This window comes from Rhamphochromis longiceps, linkage group LG5, assembly GCF_057381845.1.
Source record: "Rhamphochromis longiceps isolate RC_006_pf linkage group LG5, R_longiceps_female_GT1.1, whole genome shotgun sequence".
Taxonomy (NCBI): Eukaryota; Metazoa; Chordata; class Actinopteri; order Cichliformes; family Cichlidae; genus Rhamphochromis; species Rhamphochromis longiceps.
In genome coordinates this window covers 35,616,614-35,633,943 of record NC_140561.1, presented here as the reverse complement: position 1 = coordinate 35,633,943, position 17,330 = coordinate 35,616,614, and the positions used below count along the sequence as shown (strand labels likewise).

The 17,330-nt window shown below is 38.4% G+C and overlaps 1 protein-coding gene across 1 annotated transcript; it reads left to right on the top strand.

Moving 5' to 3' along the window:
* The first annotated feature begins 56 nt into the window (after positions 1-56).
* On the top strand, positions 57-15,269 carry rab22a (RAB22A, member RAS oncogene family). Its single transcript, XM_085407429.1, has 7 exons — positions 57-437; positions 2,019-2,098; positions 3,250-3,331; positions 6,749-6,820; positions 8,053-8,159; positions 8,659-8,768; positions 11,036-15,269. The coding sequence occupies exons 1-7, from the start codon at positions 402-404 to the stop codon at positions 11,131-11,133; spliced, it is 585 nt and encodes a 194-aa protein (XP_085263555.1). The 5' UTR covers positions 57-401; the 3' UTR covers positions 11,134-15,269.
* The last annotated feature ends 2,061 nt before the right edge of the window (positions 15,270-17,330 follow it).

Below are 17,330 nucleotides of genomic sequence, written 5' to 3'. Positions count from 1 at the left end.
CGGGCAAAAACTCGACATAAGTGAGATTAAAATAGCGCCTGTGGGGAGGGCTTTGTGTATCTCCAAAAGAAAAAAAAGGAGAAAGGAAGAAAAAAAGCCGAAGCAGTCACGTGATCGCATGCCGTAGTTCAAGATGGAGACTCGGCGATGTGGTGGAGGTAGCTGTTTACAATAATCACAACATGGCAAATACGACGACCTGCAGGACGTTTTAACGTTTACAGCGAGAGTTGTTACCCAACCTAAGATGTGCGTATGCCAGCTTCAGAACACGATGTTGTAAAGTTGTTTGTAAACAAAGACCACCTGAAGAATATTCAAGATTTAAAAAAAAAAGGCAAGCAGAGGAGAAAACAGCCAATGATCTTCATCGCAAATTCGATGTGAGAGAGGAGATCGATATGGCTCTGAGAGAGTTAAAAGTCTGCCTCTTGGGGGTGAGTAAGCATCGATATTTTTCAATCTGATTGTACATATGCACACTTTAACTGGAGCATTAATGGAGCTGTCCTGCTCTACTTCCACATAACACATACCTATACTTCTCTAATGGACCGTAATGAAAATTTCTGATATAGTGAGTGGCAATACAACCTCAAAATAAATAGATCTGCGCCAGTGATGACACTCATGCTTATCTACATTGAATTACACTCAGTAGCTGCACAAGGCATCAATCACTTGATCAACGTCCCATTCAAATTGTATTATCCACTACTGAAGGAACATCCTCACATCTTCTCTTCTCTGTCATCCACTTACAGGATTACATCAGCGTTGACAATATTAGTCAAGCTATTAGTGTCACTATTACTCAAATTAGAAAATAGTCAGCCTGCTGCTATTTTAAGAATAGATCAGGTAAATCTCAATCATTAGTGTCAATGTAAATTTAATATCTTTAAGTTCTGATCTCTTTTGGACAAAAACAAGACATTTGGCGTTGTCACATTGCTCTCTAGGAAACTATGCGTACATTCATACTCTAAAGTTGTGATAACCTGCAAAATCTCACTATTAACCCCTACAGCGGCTCTATTTTGATAGCAGGAAGACTTTGCTGGTTTGTATTTAGCGACGTCCTTTGCGTGGTGTGGTCACCTCTACCCTGTCACTGACGGTAATTTCTAACAGGAAACGTCATTCATAGGCCATGAGGGCTCTCTGAATGGAATGACCAGCATGAAAACAATGTCTGCTATGACACTGACAGTCATCTTTCAAATCACATTTTGTGCTGACTTGTCAGACAGGCCTTCCACCACCATCACTGAACAGCTTACATAAAAGTGGCTTGGGCACCTTTAGTAGAGTTTCCGTGACTCAAATCTATGGTGCGGTGAAGCTGCACTGCTGGTTTATTCGGCAGCTTACCAAAACATTTTGTGTTGATTTTTTTTTGTCCCTTCATTTCAACACACATCTGTAGCTATGTTAGACAGCATTACTAGTTATTCCTGCAGTATTTATTTACAAATGAGGCTCATTAACTTAATGCATATTTTAATTGGAAATAAAGACACAACAAAACAGGATGATTAGCCATTCATTTTCTGTAGATCTACTAATAAGATTAAGATAGCATAGAGACAATAAGCTAGTTCATTAACTAGCAGACTGGAATTATGACAACCCTGATTATGTATCATTTTGGTCATCTTTAAGATAATTAAATTAGTTAAAACAAGATATGTTACTGAATAAATGGTTAACTGATGGACCACACAAACAAAACATCCATGTCTAGACTGCTACAGCAGCAGCATAAACCACCATTGTCTGTGGGCGTATCTCGTGATAACGCTCAGGTCAGACTTGTCCTCTTCTTTTTCTCCTAATGTAAACAATGTAAACCCTTTTCCCTCTTCCATAAGTAATTTACAGATTTATACCAGCAGTGGCAGGAAGGAAGAGGATCCCATAAAAATGTTTTAATATCCAGGCATATTGCCAAAGATTGTTCTCATATTCTTCAAGTACCATGTTTAGTAAGCATGATCTTTATTTTGTCTGTGCAGGATACTGGAGTTGGAAAGTCAAGTATTGTTTGGAGATTTGTGGAGGACAGCTTTGACCCAAACATTAATCCAACTATTGGGTATGTTTTGCTGCCTTCCACTTCCACAGAAGTTTTATTTTTTCCATCTCCCTCATTTGTTGTAGTTTTACAGGTCGTTATGATGCCCATTAGAGTTATCAGTTAACCACTGGCAAAGAAATGGGCATGAAAATCACTTCTTAAATAACTCGTTTGCTCCAGATTTCAAAATATCTGGACTTTCTTGTGTTCTTTGTCTGTGGCTAAACTAAGTAACTTTGGTGTCAAAGACTTTTTCATCCAACAAATTTTTGAACGTATTATGAACAATATTTGTTTTCTGACATTTTCGAACAAGGAACTAAGAAAACAGCTTTACAACTGAACTGTGCAGTTTTGACATTTAGCCTTTCATAGGGGGCGATCGTGGCTCAAGAGTTGGCAGTTTGTCTTGTAATTGGAAGGTTGCCGGTTCGAGCCCCGGTTTGGACAGTCTCGGTCGTTGTGTCCTTGGGCAAGACACTTCACCCATTGCCTACTGGTGGTGGTCAGAGGGCCCGGTGGCGCCAGTGTCCGGCGGCCTCGCCTCTGTCAGTGCGCCCCAGGGCAGCTGTAGCTACAATGTAGCTGCCATCACCAGTGTGTGAATGTGTGTGTGACTGAACGTGTAAAGTGCTTTGGGGTCCTTAGGGACTATGTAAAGCGCTATATAAATACAGGCCATTTACCATTTCATAGGATAAATAAATGAGTTTTTCTATGTTATAACATTGTACAAAATAAAATCAAATTTTTCTTGCTTGAGCTCAAGTAACATAAACATCTTTAAAACTCAAGTTTGATATGTGGTGGCAGGAATTTTTAGTATTTTTTTAAACTTTTTTGTCAGCATACTTTTTAACAGGAGAAGAAATAATAAATACTAGATACAAACAGCTGCTCCACACACTTATTTTTGGCACTTTGAAATATCTGATGATTATTGGCAAACGGGTTGTTATTGAAATTTGTTCTTGAAATCTCCAGTTTTGTAATTGAGACCAAATGTTAGTTTTGCTGTCAGACTTAAAGAATCCAGTACTGAGCTGGCTCAGATTGATGTGATGTAAATCAGCTTTTTATTGCTAGAATACAGTTTAATGGTAAACAGGAAAAAAATCTGCAAGTGTTTATTTTTCAAATCTGCAATGTGTCATGTTTCTCTTCACCAGGGCATCCTTCATGACCAAAACAGTGCAATACCAAAATGAGCTGCACAAATTCCTGATCTGGGACACGGCAGGACAGGAGCGGGTTAGTATTATGTGCTGAGGTATTAATTGTAACAGCTTCAGTGAATAGTTTTTATATTACCATCAACCTGTTTGTAGTATTGAACGGTCTACTTATCCCCACCGTGTTCTTTGAAAGCATGTGAAAGAATTGCCCACACGTACATCATTCCTTAAACCAACCATAAGAAAACTGAATACTGCAGTTAGTCATAACTTCTGATAGGGGGCAATATTTACCTTACTATAAGTAGAATTCTTCCAGTTCACTTATAATCAACTTATTTTAGTACTCTTGTTCTAAGAGTTCCTTTTCCAAATTTTAATTTAGTGAGTGAAGTCACATAAAAAAGGTTACATTTTTTCCTTTTGTCGCCTTTGATCTCTCTCCCTTCCTCCTCTCTCCTCCTCGTAATTGTGTTAGTTTTTTAGAGACAAACAAAAAAGGGAACCACTGGCATTGTTTTGTTATTTTATGTTTTCACACTTCTCCAAAGTGTTGTTTGTCAGCAGTTTATATGCCGATGCAGCTCTTCTTATCTGATCTGCTCTGCTGTGTGTTTGTAAATATACATTATGAAATATTTTGCCACCCATGCAACGGTCAGAACTCGAATCACACTTTGCAAATGATATGCGATATAGGAGAGAAGCTGTATTTTGGCGTTTTCATTTAAGCCAGTGAAATCGACATGTAGCGTAAGGAACTGCTTTCGCTTGACTCACGCTATAGCCGACCTTTCTCTGCATTACATATCCACGCCACTTCCTTTTTTATGCTCAAGGCCTTCTCCTTTTCTCATGCGTAAGACTTTCTATTGTAATGTGGTACCCCTAGTGCTGCATTCGCTGGAGAGGTGAGATAAGATGCTGCTTGTGTTTTATTCCTCTGTTTTTTTGTGGACTTCAGGGACATTCAGGAAGCCAATTTAAAATCAGACAAGAGGATAAAACTCAAGCTTTCTGAGCTCACTGGCATGCGCTGCTGCTGTATCTTATCTTTGAGCCAGTGCCACTCTACGTCATCATGTCCTCTTTTTTTCTCCTTTGCTTTCATCTGTGCAACATTTTATTTCATTTTCTTCTGGGTTATTTTTTCCCTCTCATTTTTGTTCACTTTTTCATGCCCATGTGGCCTCTCGGTTTTCCAAGTGGCTCACATCTGCGACTGAAAAAGTAGCAACATTCCTTTGGTAGGTTTCGCATGTGTCTGCGTTTTTTTGTTTTCCCCTACAAGACTGTTGTGGTATTTGGAGGCTTTTCATGGCTTGTTTTCTAATCTCGGTGGAGCTTTGGCCTATTGAAATCTGTGGAGTTGAGAACGAGGAACACAAAGCCAGCCAATGCATGTGAAAGGAGAGACTAGGGCAGAAAGGAAAGCTCAGTGATTTCCACAAGCAAAACCCATATCTCAAGACCAGATGAGGCCTTACGAGCACATCTGAGCCCAGCTGTCAACAGCCCATCCAGGCCTCCCCCTGGAGGACTGCTCCTTTTTACAGAAAACAAGCAAAAGGGAGCATGCGTCCTAACGGAATAGGAGGGTGCCTTTCATTACACACCCAGCTTGTGGTTTCTGCAATTAATCAGTACTCACTGGGCATCACTGGGGCTGTTTTCTGCACTGCTGTGTGGCCAATCGTCTGGCCTCACTATGATTGCTCTTTGGGTTAAAACACAGATAGACCACACAGGACTGGCGGTGGTGCAGCACAGCACTGGCCAGTGAAACAGACAGCACTCTCCTCAGTGCCTCTGCCAAATATCCCAGGCTGGATTCCTGTTGGTGGACGGGGCCAGTAACAACTATAATTATGTGGAATGTGTGCTTTCCTGAGGTAACGATGTCACTCCAAGATGGATAGTTTATTCCATCGTATTGTAAAGGAAAATAGAATTGGCGGGAAGGCAGGGTCATTCCAAGTGAAGGTCTTTCTGAGACATGAGCTGTTTCTTTTAAAATAAATATCATTAGTTAATACATGACACATGGTTTTATTGGCCTGTCAAAAGCCTCAGTGCAGAATTTACTGCAAGAAGGCATGAAGAGATTCTCCCTTTGTGATTTTTCATATCTTTAAGTGTCATTTTTTTGCTCAAAAGCAGAACAAAACATGTTTAAACCCCTAATTATCTCTATTTCTTAACAGTTTTACATAATTATTTATAGTCTGTATGTGTTTCAGCAGGCATAGCAGTTCAGCAATAAACATTTGGGCTCTAAGTTATGTACAGTAAAGTATACATTAACAAAACAGTAAAATACATACACTATGGGGGTCTTGTACTCAAGAATAAAGGTAATACTATGGTCTGAAGCTACACCATTAAATCATAGTTAGGAATTTCTGTTTGTTAGGCAAAAAAAGTCAAAGAAAATAAAGTGCACAGTCTTTTTTTCTAGCCCAGAATCAACTGCAGCTGCAGGCAAAAGCTTGATCTCTGTCATTTCTAATATAGGAGAAGCTTGGGAAGTACTTTAAAATTGTAGCATAAATGTAGTTGCTTTGATTAGTGGAAATGAAGCTCTCAGTGCTCTCTTTTGACTGGTGTATCAGCTGCATTTAACCTCATTTGTTCCCTTCACATGTGGTTGAAGGTGTTTTTAAATATTATGACAGATCCCATTGTTGAAGTTAGTCCTTACTGTGCACAGAGAAGTATTTTACCAACAAAATACCAAATCCTGGCAAACCCCCAGCCTCCCAGGCAGCTATGGATTTAGAAATTTTTGCACATGCTGCTTTGATTACGCGGAGCTTTCTGACGTATTGGGCTAAGATCACATGTATAGTGTTCCATAAATATCCAAACTCTAACAGCTTTTGACACTTTCTGCTCATCTTTCTCTTGATAGCTTTCACATGTGTGAGGCAGTGGTGGAAAGACTTGCCATGTGCTCATTTTGAATAAAGCCTCTTGGATTATAGGCTCAGAATCCCAGGCCTTTAGTTTGTAAAATAGTACATCTTCTGTCTCCTTTGCCTATTTTTATACTCTCTGCTGAGTTTGATACAGTTAGCATAATTGAGTTTAAAGAAAGACGTGGCGATGTAACCGTCATAGGTCTGTGCCTATATAATGGATTATCCTAAGCCTGTGAAAAACATTGTTGAATGTCTGTGTGGTGCAGCTATACTGAAATTGTATATTTGGATCTCTTTTCATATCCAAAATTTAAAAACTAGGAGGAAGTGAGAGTAAATGATCATCAGAGATGGGTTGGGATTGTTCATTGAATAGAGTCATTTTAATTTTTGTTTTTATGCTGTTTTTGTTTAATTTCACATAGCTTCAAAGCTAAAGTCAGACTCTCTGATGTCACAATAAAATCAAGTTTAATAGACGATTAAGGTTCTTGACAGACGTTCTTGACTGATATAGGATGTTAGTCATCGTTGGCTTGTTTTTTACTTGGCTGTTCTTTGTCTCCCGATAGTTTCGTGCTCTGGCGCCCATGTACTACAGAGGTTCAGCAGCGGCAATCATTGTATATGACATCACAAAAGAGGTGATATTCACTTTTCCTCAGATACTAATCATCTCATGAGTGTTTAATTCACGTGTATTGAAAGAATTGTTTACTATTTTAGCAAATACAATGTCTTTGCCATTAATGACATACGTATTGAGAGGACTCTCATCACGTGAATCATCTAGCTTCAGTTAGCTTACTGTGAAGATTAGAAACAGGACTGTCCAAAGAAAATCTCCTCCTACCACCACCTCTAGATTTCACTGGTAAACATGTCATAAATTGTTTGCTTCATATTGATGAAGAAATTCTATCCAGGTGTTTTTCAGCTTTTGAGAAAGCTAGGTTGACTCTTTAGCTTCAGGCATCTAATAAGGATGCCTCCTGGAAACAAGTTTTGGACATGTCCAACTGGGAGAAGCAGATCATGCAGAAGAGTTTATATCTTCCGGCTGGCTTGGGAACACCTTGGCGTGCCACTCAGAAGAGCTAGAGGAGGTGGCCAGGGAGAACCAGGTCTGGGCATCTCTGCTTAGACTGTCGTCTCTGTAACCGTCCCCAATAAGCAGCAGAAAATGGGTGGGTGGGTGGATGGATGCATGGACAGGCTCCCCCCCCCCCTTTCTAGTCCTTACGCTAAGGCAAGATAAGTTGTACTTTATTTATCCAGACTTGGGATATTCCTGTTACCACAGCTAAAATTGAGTTAAACACAACAAACCTATAACAAGTGGCTTAAATTAAAAAGATTGGCATATTAAATAAAATACAATAAGACCAAAAATATGAAAAAAAACCCACCCAAACTAATCCATCGAGCCATCCATTGTCTTAACCCCTTATTTGATTCAGGGTCAGTGAGAGGGTGGAGTTGGGGGAGAGGCAGGGTACACCTCGGAGAGGTCACCAGTCTATCATAGGCTTAACATAGCGTAACAGACAGCCATTTACACTCTCCTTCACACCTACTGCCAATTCTGAATAACTGTTTAAGGCAGAGTACCCACAGAGAACCCACGTATGCATAGGGAGTACATGCAGAAGGGCCACAGACAGTCTGCCTGTGAGGTGACAGTGACTGCTCCACCATGCCGTCCCAAGTGAAAATAAATAAGTAATTTATCCATAACTATACCATAACTGGTTTTGATTATCTCATTTAACTCTCTTGACTTCCAGCCTGTTCCTTAAACTTCCACAGTAGATACTGTGTGCTTGTCTTAGTATTGTTTTATTCAGTATCACACCTTACTAACCTGTGCCATCAGGACTCCTTCCAAACACTGAAGAACTGGGTGAAAGAGCTCCGCCAACATGGCCCTCCTAATATAGTTGTCGCAATCGCTGGGAACAAATGTGACCTGTCAGATGCCAGGTAAACCTCAGCTGTGCTGTGAACACTTCTCGTATTCACTGTGATTATGAGCCCTCATTTAACATCAGTAGAGAATTTTGTTTGGTAGAGTAGAAAAATATTGTGCGGAGGATGTATCGTGACCTTTTCTGTCAGAATAATATTTAATGTTTGCCTCAGAAATGCCATGAAGCCTGTTCTGTACTGTAAATATAGGCATATGTGTATTAAAGTCTCATTTGTCTTGACCTTTTATCATTATAGGAATTTAAAATGTAGATTACTGGGTTCAAAGTTCTAGTTATTTTTAGTGGATTTAATAAGCTCTAATGGTATTTATCCTTTCCTATGTTGTTGTTGTTGTTGGGTTTTTTTGGCTCAGACTTATCCATGAAATTGCAAAATCTTCTCCATAACGTCTGTAGAAAAACATTTGATGGTTATCAGGTCAGGCATGAAATCTGAGAAACTGTGTACAAATTGCAACATAATATTTCTGACACATCTCCCGCATCTCCAGGGAAGTGCCAGAGAAGGATGCCAAGGACTATGCTGACTCCATCCATGCCATCTTTGTAGAAACCAGCGCCAAGAATGCCATTAACATCAACGAGGTGTTTGTAGAGATAAGTGAGTGTGTTTCTTGTATATTTGGTCGTGCGGGCCCGAACAGCCACAGGATCTTGCGATGATAAATCAAGCAATGAATAGCATTTAAAAAAAATACTGTCTATTAGAGACATAATTTTGTAATGTTTAGTTGTTGTTTTATGTGTGGGAGTTGGAAGTAAAGCAGAATCCACTTAATCATAACACGTTGAGACTTAAAAAAATTGAGGAGACAAGTGGAGAGAGGAGCAGCTGATCCAGTTCTGCCAAAATAACACACAAACTAGAGTTTCACTGAACAAAAAAACAACGTACACTGTATATAATGTACATATTTCTCTGATAGTTTTCACCACAATCTTACTACGAATACTTTAGAGCCATGGGTAGTACTTTGTAAATACACTGTACACTCAAAATTAAAGTGATTATAGTTTGCCTGAAGAATTCTTATGAGCAGTTATACTACTTGCTAAATTAACAAGCTTACAACTCTACTGGATACTCGGGGTATGTTTAATGAAACTCTGGTCGGTCAAGATTAGTCAGTATAAAGTGAGAAATCTCAGAACATAAAGAAATTAAGGAGTATTTATTTGAAAAAACCCAATTAGTAACATGCAACATGAACACAACTACTCTGCAGTAGCTTTCGGCTTCTTTTTGAAAGATGCTTTAAAAGAAACCGATGTTTAGTCTAAACTCTACTTAAAGTTTTATATCAGGAGTCCCAGATGTAATAATACACAATGCAGTATTTTGTACTGCTGTCACCATCTACAATGAATACTACCATATCTCGCAGTGCAGTCAAACTTGAGCTTCACTAAACACTAAACTGAGACATATCTACGCTGTAGATATGTCTCAGTTCCATACTGCATACAAGATGGACCCAGACCGTTATTAAGACTACTCCTATTAAAACCTATTTAAAACTAAAGATTTAACCATTAAAATCTATTTTTGGGGTTTAGGAATGCAAGCAAATAACTGTAATTTGACAGCCTAATCAAAAGTACTTACGTGTTTTACTATTTTTCCTGAATTTTTGTTAACCAGAAAATTTGAACAGTCATGGATAACAAAAATTAAACTGTAGCATTAAAAAATATCAATTAATGAATTTGCACAAAATGGTGAATTAACCATTACAGAAATATAAAATATAATTTTGGGTAATTACCAGTACTGTTCATTTTTGGATGGTAGTTGAATATAGGGCTGTGCGATATGACCAAAATCTCATATCCCGATATAAGAATTCTATCGTCCGATAACGATATAAATCACACAAATGTATCATTTTCTGTAAATTATGTGAATCTCGGGCAGCTCGACTTGCGGGAAGTGTTTCCAGCTGCGCGTCGTGTAGCTGGAGTCGAGTGTTTTAACCGATGCATGAAACGATACATTTTTAGACATAAGTTGTAAAGGCCGCCATTTTCTTTGTGAGTATTTATTACACGGCGTGCTGCGGGGAACAGCCTGTTCTAACGTTTGAGTCTAAGGTTTATTTTTTAGCACCTGGCGGCTCTTTTTTAATTCTCATGCGTAAATAATCTGCTCTTTCACGTGATTCAGTTTATTTTGAAAAGTCTCAACAGGATCTTGAGCTTTATTGTGAAAGGTTTATGTGGAACATAAACAAGCAGACACGCGATGCTGTTGCCGTCATTGTTGCTAACCACAAAGCATAAAAACAAGCGCTTGTCCATCTGTAGTGTGGTTATATAAAATATAAGAGAAAGAGAGAACTTTAAGAAATTAATATAGCCACTACAGTGACCGTCAAAACGATGAAAAAATATTGCCGTAAAGAGTTTATTTTGCGACACCACGAAACAAACGATAGCGTAAAATGAAATGATAGACGTTTTTATATCGTCATCCGATATATATCGTTATATCGAACAGCCCTAGTTGAATACATTTGTTATACACTAATTCATGCAAAGCTACCTTAATAGTCCAAGAAAAAGAAAACAAGTAGCAGGAAATGAACACAACAGGTTCCCTTAAACATTATATAGAAAATCACCAGTGTCTAAAATGTTCACTGTATATTCCTCTATGTAGAACTTCTCTGGAAGTGTTAGTGAAGAAGTGAATGAGTGCATTAACCTGGGACACAACTACAGTTTTATTATAAATGCTGTGTGATGTTGCACTAAACAAATCTTTAAATTTGAAATAAATAAAATATTGTTTAAGAGTAAAAGATAAAAGTGAACAACCTGAAATAGAAAAAGGTAGGCTGATACCTTTATGTGTGTGTCTTCTCTAAGGTAAGCGCATCCCTGTTGTAGACGAAGCTGGAGGCTCTTCAGCAAGAGGTTTCAAATTGGGTCGTCAGGCCTCAGAGTCTCGCAGGACGTGCTGCTGATGACGCTGGTGACTGTCTTCCCTCCCCTCCAACGTGACCTGTGATACAAGCTTTGCCCATTTTCTTTTTTCTGGCCTGCTTCAGCTTAAAGCCACGGCAAACCCTCAAACGCCTGCACCACAGACACCCGAGTGGGTCAGTGACACTCGGAGAGTTGTAGCAAATATATTTTCATGGCAGTCAAAAACAGCAGGTCATTGTGTTTTGTTTGAAAACTCCTAGCCGGAGAAAATCAGTTCTCAGGTTTACTGAGAATTAACAAACAGCGATGCCAGTGACATGCATACATGCAATTTTCTCTCTCTGGTGCATTATAACTCTAAATTCCTCAGCTTAACTGTACATCTACAGACTGATGGATGCATTCAGTCGTTTATAATTGTACATTTGTACAGATCTACTATCTTTCAACCAAAAACATGAAATGAAGTGGTTAAATCTTGAAAACTTATTTTCATAGTACTTAAGTTATTGCCTTTCTTTTGGGAGATCTCTCTCCAAGCATTCTGAAAGAACCAAAAGTGTGAATTTAATATTTTATATAAGATTTTGAAGGAAAAAAAATGATGTTAGTCATCCTAATAAAAAGCCTGGCTCTCCCTGTGATCCTTTCATCGCAGCGTCAGTCGTTTCCAGCCACAGTCCACTCCAAGGAGGATTGTGCACGCTTAATTTAAATTTTATTGTGTGATTGCTGCTTTAACCGAGGCAAAATACCAGTGGGATGTTTTGATGTAAACCACAATCACACAGTAAAAGAAGCAGAAATGAAAGATGTGTGGGAGCCTTCTTCCTTTACATTGGAGAAATAGTTCAGCTTTTTGGAAAATTGATATTGCTGTCATGTCTAAATGGTAAATATGTGGCTGGAGCCAGGAGAGAGTCAGGCTTGGTGTTTTTAACCGGCTGACTGCCAGTGGTTTATACGTGATGGACAGACTCCTGTTGTTTGTCTAGCACTCTGCCGGAAAACAAATAAGCATTTTTCCCTGAAATTTAGCTTTTCCTTTTATTGTCAGCTTTGATCTTTTTCTCTCTGTGGCTTAGAAAGATGTTTTCACTGCCACTTGTTCCCAAGAATGACAACAAATTTCACCGTCTATGATTAGAGGAACCTCATTATCAGACCCTCCCTGTGATGGTGCTGTAATCAGGACAAAATACTCACTCTTGATTATTATATGATAAGAGTTCCAGCTGCTCACATCTGTTCCCCATTTCCCTTTATAATCACTGAAGAAGTCTTTACAGCATCCTGTGTATGAAGTGCTTCATAATGCCCAAGGTACAGAGCATCCTGCCAGTCCCCCTTTTTTTTCTTATCCCATTGTAACGTTTCACTGGCAAACACGCCTGTCTTTACTCTTTTGCTGCTACTTTACAACACTTTAACAAGGGAGGTTGATTTTTGTGAGGACTTGCCAAATTCTTTAATTGTCCCATAAACATTTTTCATCTTTCCTTTTTTGGTTTCTTTTTTTTTTCTCACCACATAATCAGCCCCAGCTCACACATCCAATGTTGTTTTACTACTTGGCCTCTGATGAAAACAGCAAGAGCTGGAAACTAAACCTCGTCGAGAGGAAACTCATATTTTAGAGCTTAAATCTCCCGTTAGGAGAAGGTTATGGGTAGAGAATTAGACATGGCGCTGTGTCGACATGCTGACCCCTTAATGAACCTTGGCCTGTATTTTGTCCTGAATTACACACTGTGTGCTTTGTTCCAGAATCTCCTTTCTGATTTTCCTTTTCTTTCAGCTTTTCTGCCTTATTCTTCTAAACCCCAGGCTCTCGATGCACGGCTGAACTGAGATCTGGTACTGTATACCACGTATGTCCTTCGGATCCTGTTGGTTGTGGGGTCATATTGTGATTGGTTTAGATGCCATAATTCCTGCAGCAATCTTTATGTGGGTTATAGACTGTATATGAAAGATGACATCATCCATTCATTTCTGGATTTCTCCATTTTAAATGCTCAACTTTTTCTGGCAGATCGTGGAGTGCTAAGTTAATGCTAACTTGGTTGACTGGCTCCATTGATAAAATACTTGAATTTTAATCACTAAAACTGACTCACAAAAGGTTTAGCCAGACTAAGCACAGCAGGGGCCTTATTATCTGTTTGATAATTCCAATAAAAGTTATTCTAAAAGACGTCAATACCGCAAACATAGTGGAGAGCTCCAATTTATGCTTGTGTCGGCACATCTGGGACGCTTCAAACCCCTAACTTTAACCAAATCAGAATGATTATAAGAGAAAAACACTCACCCTTCCAGTTGTTATGAAAGAGAAAGTTAGGTATATAGACCACACATATTTGTTGAACTTTTGAGGCTGTTGATATGCTTGTGCCAAAGATGAAGGTAGACATTGACTCCTTTTTGGCCTCAAGCAGCCACTAAAGAAACTGCAGGAAGAGTTTTTGATTCATTGTCTTTAATGAAACTTGTTATCCCACTGAAACTTTTTTTTTTCCCCATAAGTGAATTTTTCGGGTGTTGTCCCAAAAGTTTGACTCATAATTTCAAGTTATTTTCTCAGAGGTCTGAAATTTTGAGATAATAAGCTGAAATTTTAACTTGTGGGTAGTAATTTTTTATTTTTTATTTTTTTTTGGGGGGGGGGGGGGTTCAGTGGCCAAAAATAGCCAGAATCTTGCTCAGTCTATAAAAAGGTTGGCCTGAAATCTAAGTCTTGAGCCTATACTGACTAATTTTATCCTTATCTGAATCTCTTGAGTCATTTTATTCCCCAAACCTCTTTTCAAAATTTGAAAAAAAAAAAAAGGTACAGATGTGAGCTTAATTTGTTTTTCTGTCCACGCAAACAACTATTTGCCTTGCATCATCTGAAATGTTTCTGTTACTGATGAGTTGTGTAGTGAGTGGTGCTGCATAATGTTCAGGAGTTGGGAGTCGAGTGCAATAGAATTAATTATGACACACTCTAAATGTGACCTAAAAACAAGGGAAATCAGTCCAGAGTGATCCTCGTGTAAAAATGCAGTCTTTGTTCCTTTTTCTTTTATGTTGATTTAATTGCAGTTTTGCTCAAAAATACAGACTGGTGACAAATTAAAAGAAAAACAGTCATAGTAAGGCATACCACATACCACCAAGACAGCTTCAAAGCAAGTTCCCACCACTTTCCATGATCTCTTTAACTCCAATGGAGGCATTGGACACCTTTTATTGATGAAGATTAGTGTTAGGGTTAATGAATAATTGATTTTAAGATTTTTCACTTAATTTGTCACCCATCTGTAGTCGACCGGAGGGGCAGTGTGACTGGATCAAACCTTGAAAGCCAGAGGAGAAAATGTAAACTTTTAATTGGCTCTGCTATCTGTGATAATTCACCCAGCACTACATTAAACCTACATTAACTCGAGCCAATACTTACCACAGTGTTACCGATTTTTATTCAAAAGGGAAATCACGCTGTTACATTAAAAGCTGCACTTTGACTTTTTTGTATTGGCTCATATTACTAACATTCTGCCTGTAGTGTGTTATCTCTGTGAAGTCACTCGATGAAATAATTCTGTAAAGCCTCAGACTTCTTAATATCCCCTGATGTTGCTTTAGGTTTTGACTGTGTGTTTGATTCTTATTGCCAAATAATGTCAAAGCCATGTTACCACAACACGCATACTTAACCTCTTCTGTTTTTAAAATTCTGATTTAAGTTAAGTGCTAATCACATGACTGCTTAGAATGTTTAAGGTTTGATTATTAATTATGCCGCACATTATTTCCCCCCATTTGGAAACACGAGGCATGAATAGAAGTTGTGTGCCTGTAGTTTTGCATTGGAAAAATATCGATAGTCTTGGGCTGGCCCTGGGAATATGCTTAAGCTATGTTATGTATCTTTTACAGTGTACATATGTACCATCAAATTGCACACAAATCAATAACTCTATTCGAAGCCGGATGTGTGAAGAAAAAAATATACCTGTACACCATTTGTAGTAAAATCATCAGCAGTGTAGTTACCATATTTAGCTTTTTGCTATATTTCATACTGATTGTAACATATCCCTGAAAACACTTGTTTGCAGTGTAATTCGAAATGCGTGAAAAGGGAATTGTCATTTGTTTACTAATAAAAGATTTCCAAAAATAAGTGTATGACTGCAGCCTGTAGGAAGTGTTCTTTCTTTTGTGTGCAGATGTGTGCATTTCGATGTTCCTTAGGATACAGTGACGGTGTTAGTGACTGTTTATGCTTTTCAGTTAGCAGCCAGCTGCAGGGCTATATATATATATATATATATATATATATATATATATATATATATATATATATATATATATATATATATATATATATATATATATATATATATATATATATATATATATATATATATATATATAAGAATGACACTTGAGATATGTGGTTGACAGGCAGATGGCTGAGAAGGAACACACATTTAACAACCTCTGAATACTTATTAAACAGAAATATACAAAACATTCAACTTATTCAGTGGTTGAATTTTAATAGCACATTTTTGGGATTGGCGGCACGGTGGTTAGCACTGTTGCCGCACAGCAAGAAGGTCCTGAGTTCAATTCCACCATCAGGCCGGGGTCTTTCTGTGTGGAGTTTGCATGTTCTCCCCGTGTTTGCGTGGGTTCCCTCCGGGTACTCCGGCTTCCTCCCACCGTCCAAAGACATGCAGCTTGTGGGGATAGGTTAATTGGATAATACAAATTGTCACTAGGTGTGAATGGTTGTCTGTCCCTGTGTGTTGGCCCTGTGACAGACTGGCGACCTGTCCAGGGTGTACCCCGCCTTTCGCCCTATGACAGCTGGGATAGGCTCCAGCGCCCCCCGCGACCCTGAAAAGGATAAGCGGAAGCGAATGGATGGATGGATGGATGGACATTTTTGGGATTGATCAAGTCAATATAATGAGTAGAAATTCTGCACTATGTCTACATATTTATACATCTGTAATAATTTAAGGCACATCTTTCATCACATTCAGAGATGCAAGCAGATCCCCTGGTTTAATTAGATGTGACCAGTGTTCAGTAGTCATTAATTTACACCGGTATTCAAAACATTCAACATGTTGGGACATGAGATCACAGTTCATTATTGTGCCACCATGATTTTTTTTTCCATTTTCTTTTTTTAATTTTCTGGACTACACAATTCAAGTTGATTTTGATTTCCAACAATTGTTGCAAGAAATAATCTATGAAAAACAATCTCATTTTCCCTGGATGATTGAGCATGCATCAAGATATGAAAAACTATATATACTATATTTCAATATCTCACCTGCTCTCTTTAAGAAAAATCTAACAAACTGATAGAAGACATTCATTCAGATTTTGGTCCATACTGACGCGATAGCATCACACAGTTACTGCAGATTTGTCGCCTGCTTCTTTAAAGCAATATCGGAGACTAATAATATCACTCGCACAAGAACTATGTGTACTTTTTACTAACTTTGTCATATTTTGCTGACAATAGTTAAGTACTTTTATTTTAGTACGGTGCATAACGACGACTTGTACGGTTGATTTGTTTTTATTTGTTGATAATGTAGGGGAGACCGGGGATAGTTGTAACGTGGGTCAGTTGTAACACTTCCAATTTCTCCAATCAGGGCTAAGTTTCAAATGATGTGACTCATCCTGTGCATGCCCAATTCAGTTCTGCTATCACATGTGAAAAATCAGCACATTTTGTCAAACACAGACAATTTAACACGAAAAAAAGTAATTTGTATGCCAAAAAGTTTTTCTACTTTATTTCAATTTCTAATAGCATTATCTGCTTTGCAGTTAAACTCATCAAACTTGAATTATGTTATTTGTATGTCTATGGGGATATATTCTGTGTAGGTCTTTAGTGCTAATGTTTTAGCCGTTGGCTGTAATGTATAGGCTATAGGAGTCTGGGTCAGTTGTAACAGCAACAGTCTGGGTTAGTTGTAACAATAATGCAGATGTTACAACTTACCACGCTATTACTTTAACTTATATTAAACAAGTTGGGGCAACGACATCAGCTGAGAGAGGTTCACTGGTCACATTTGTATATGCGGTTAATGCCATTGGCAACACAATTCCTCCACTGTTTGTGTTCCCACACATACATTATGCAGACCTCTGTGTCAGAGATGGACCAGTAGGAAGTACTGGTAGTGGAAATAAATCAGGA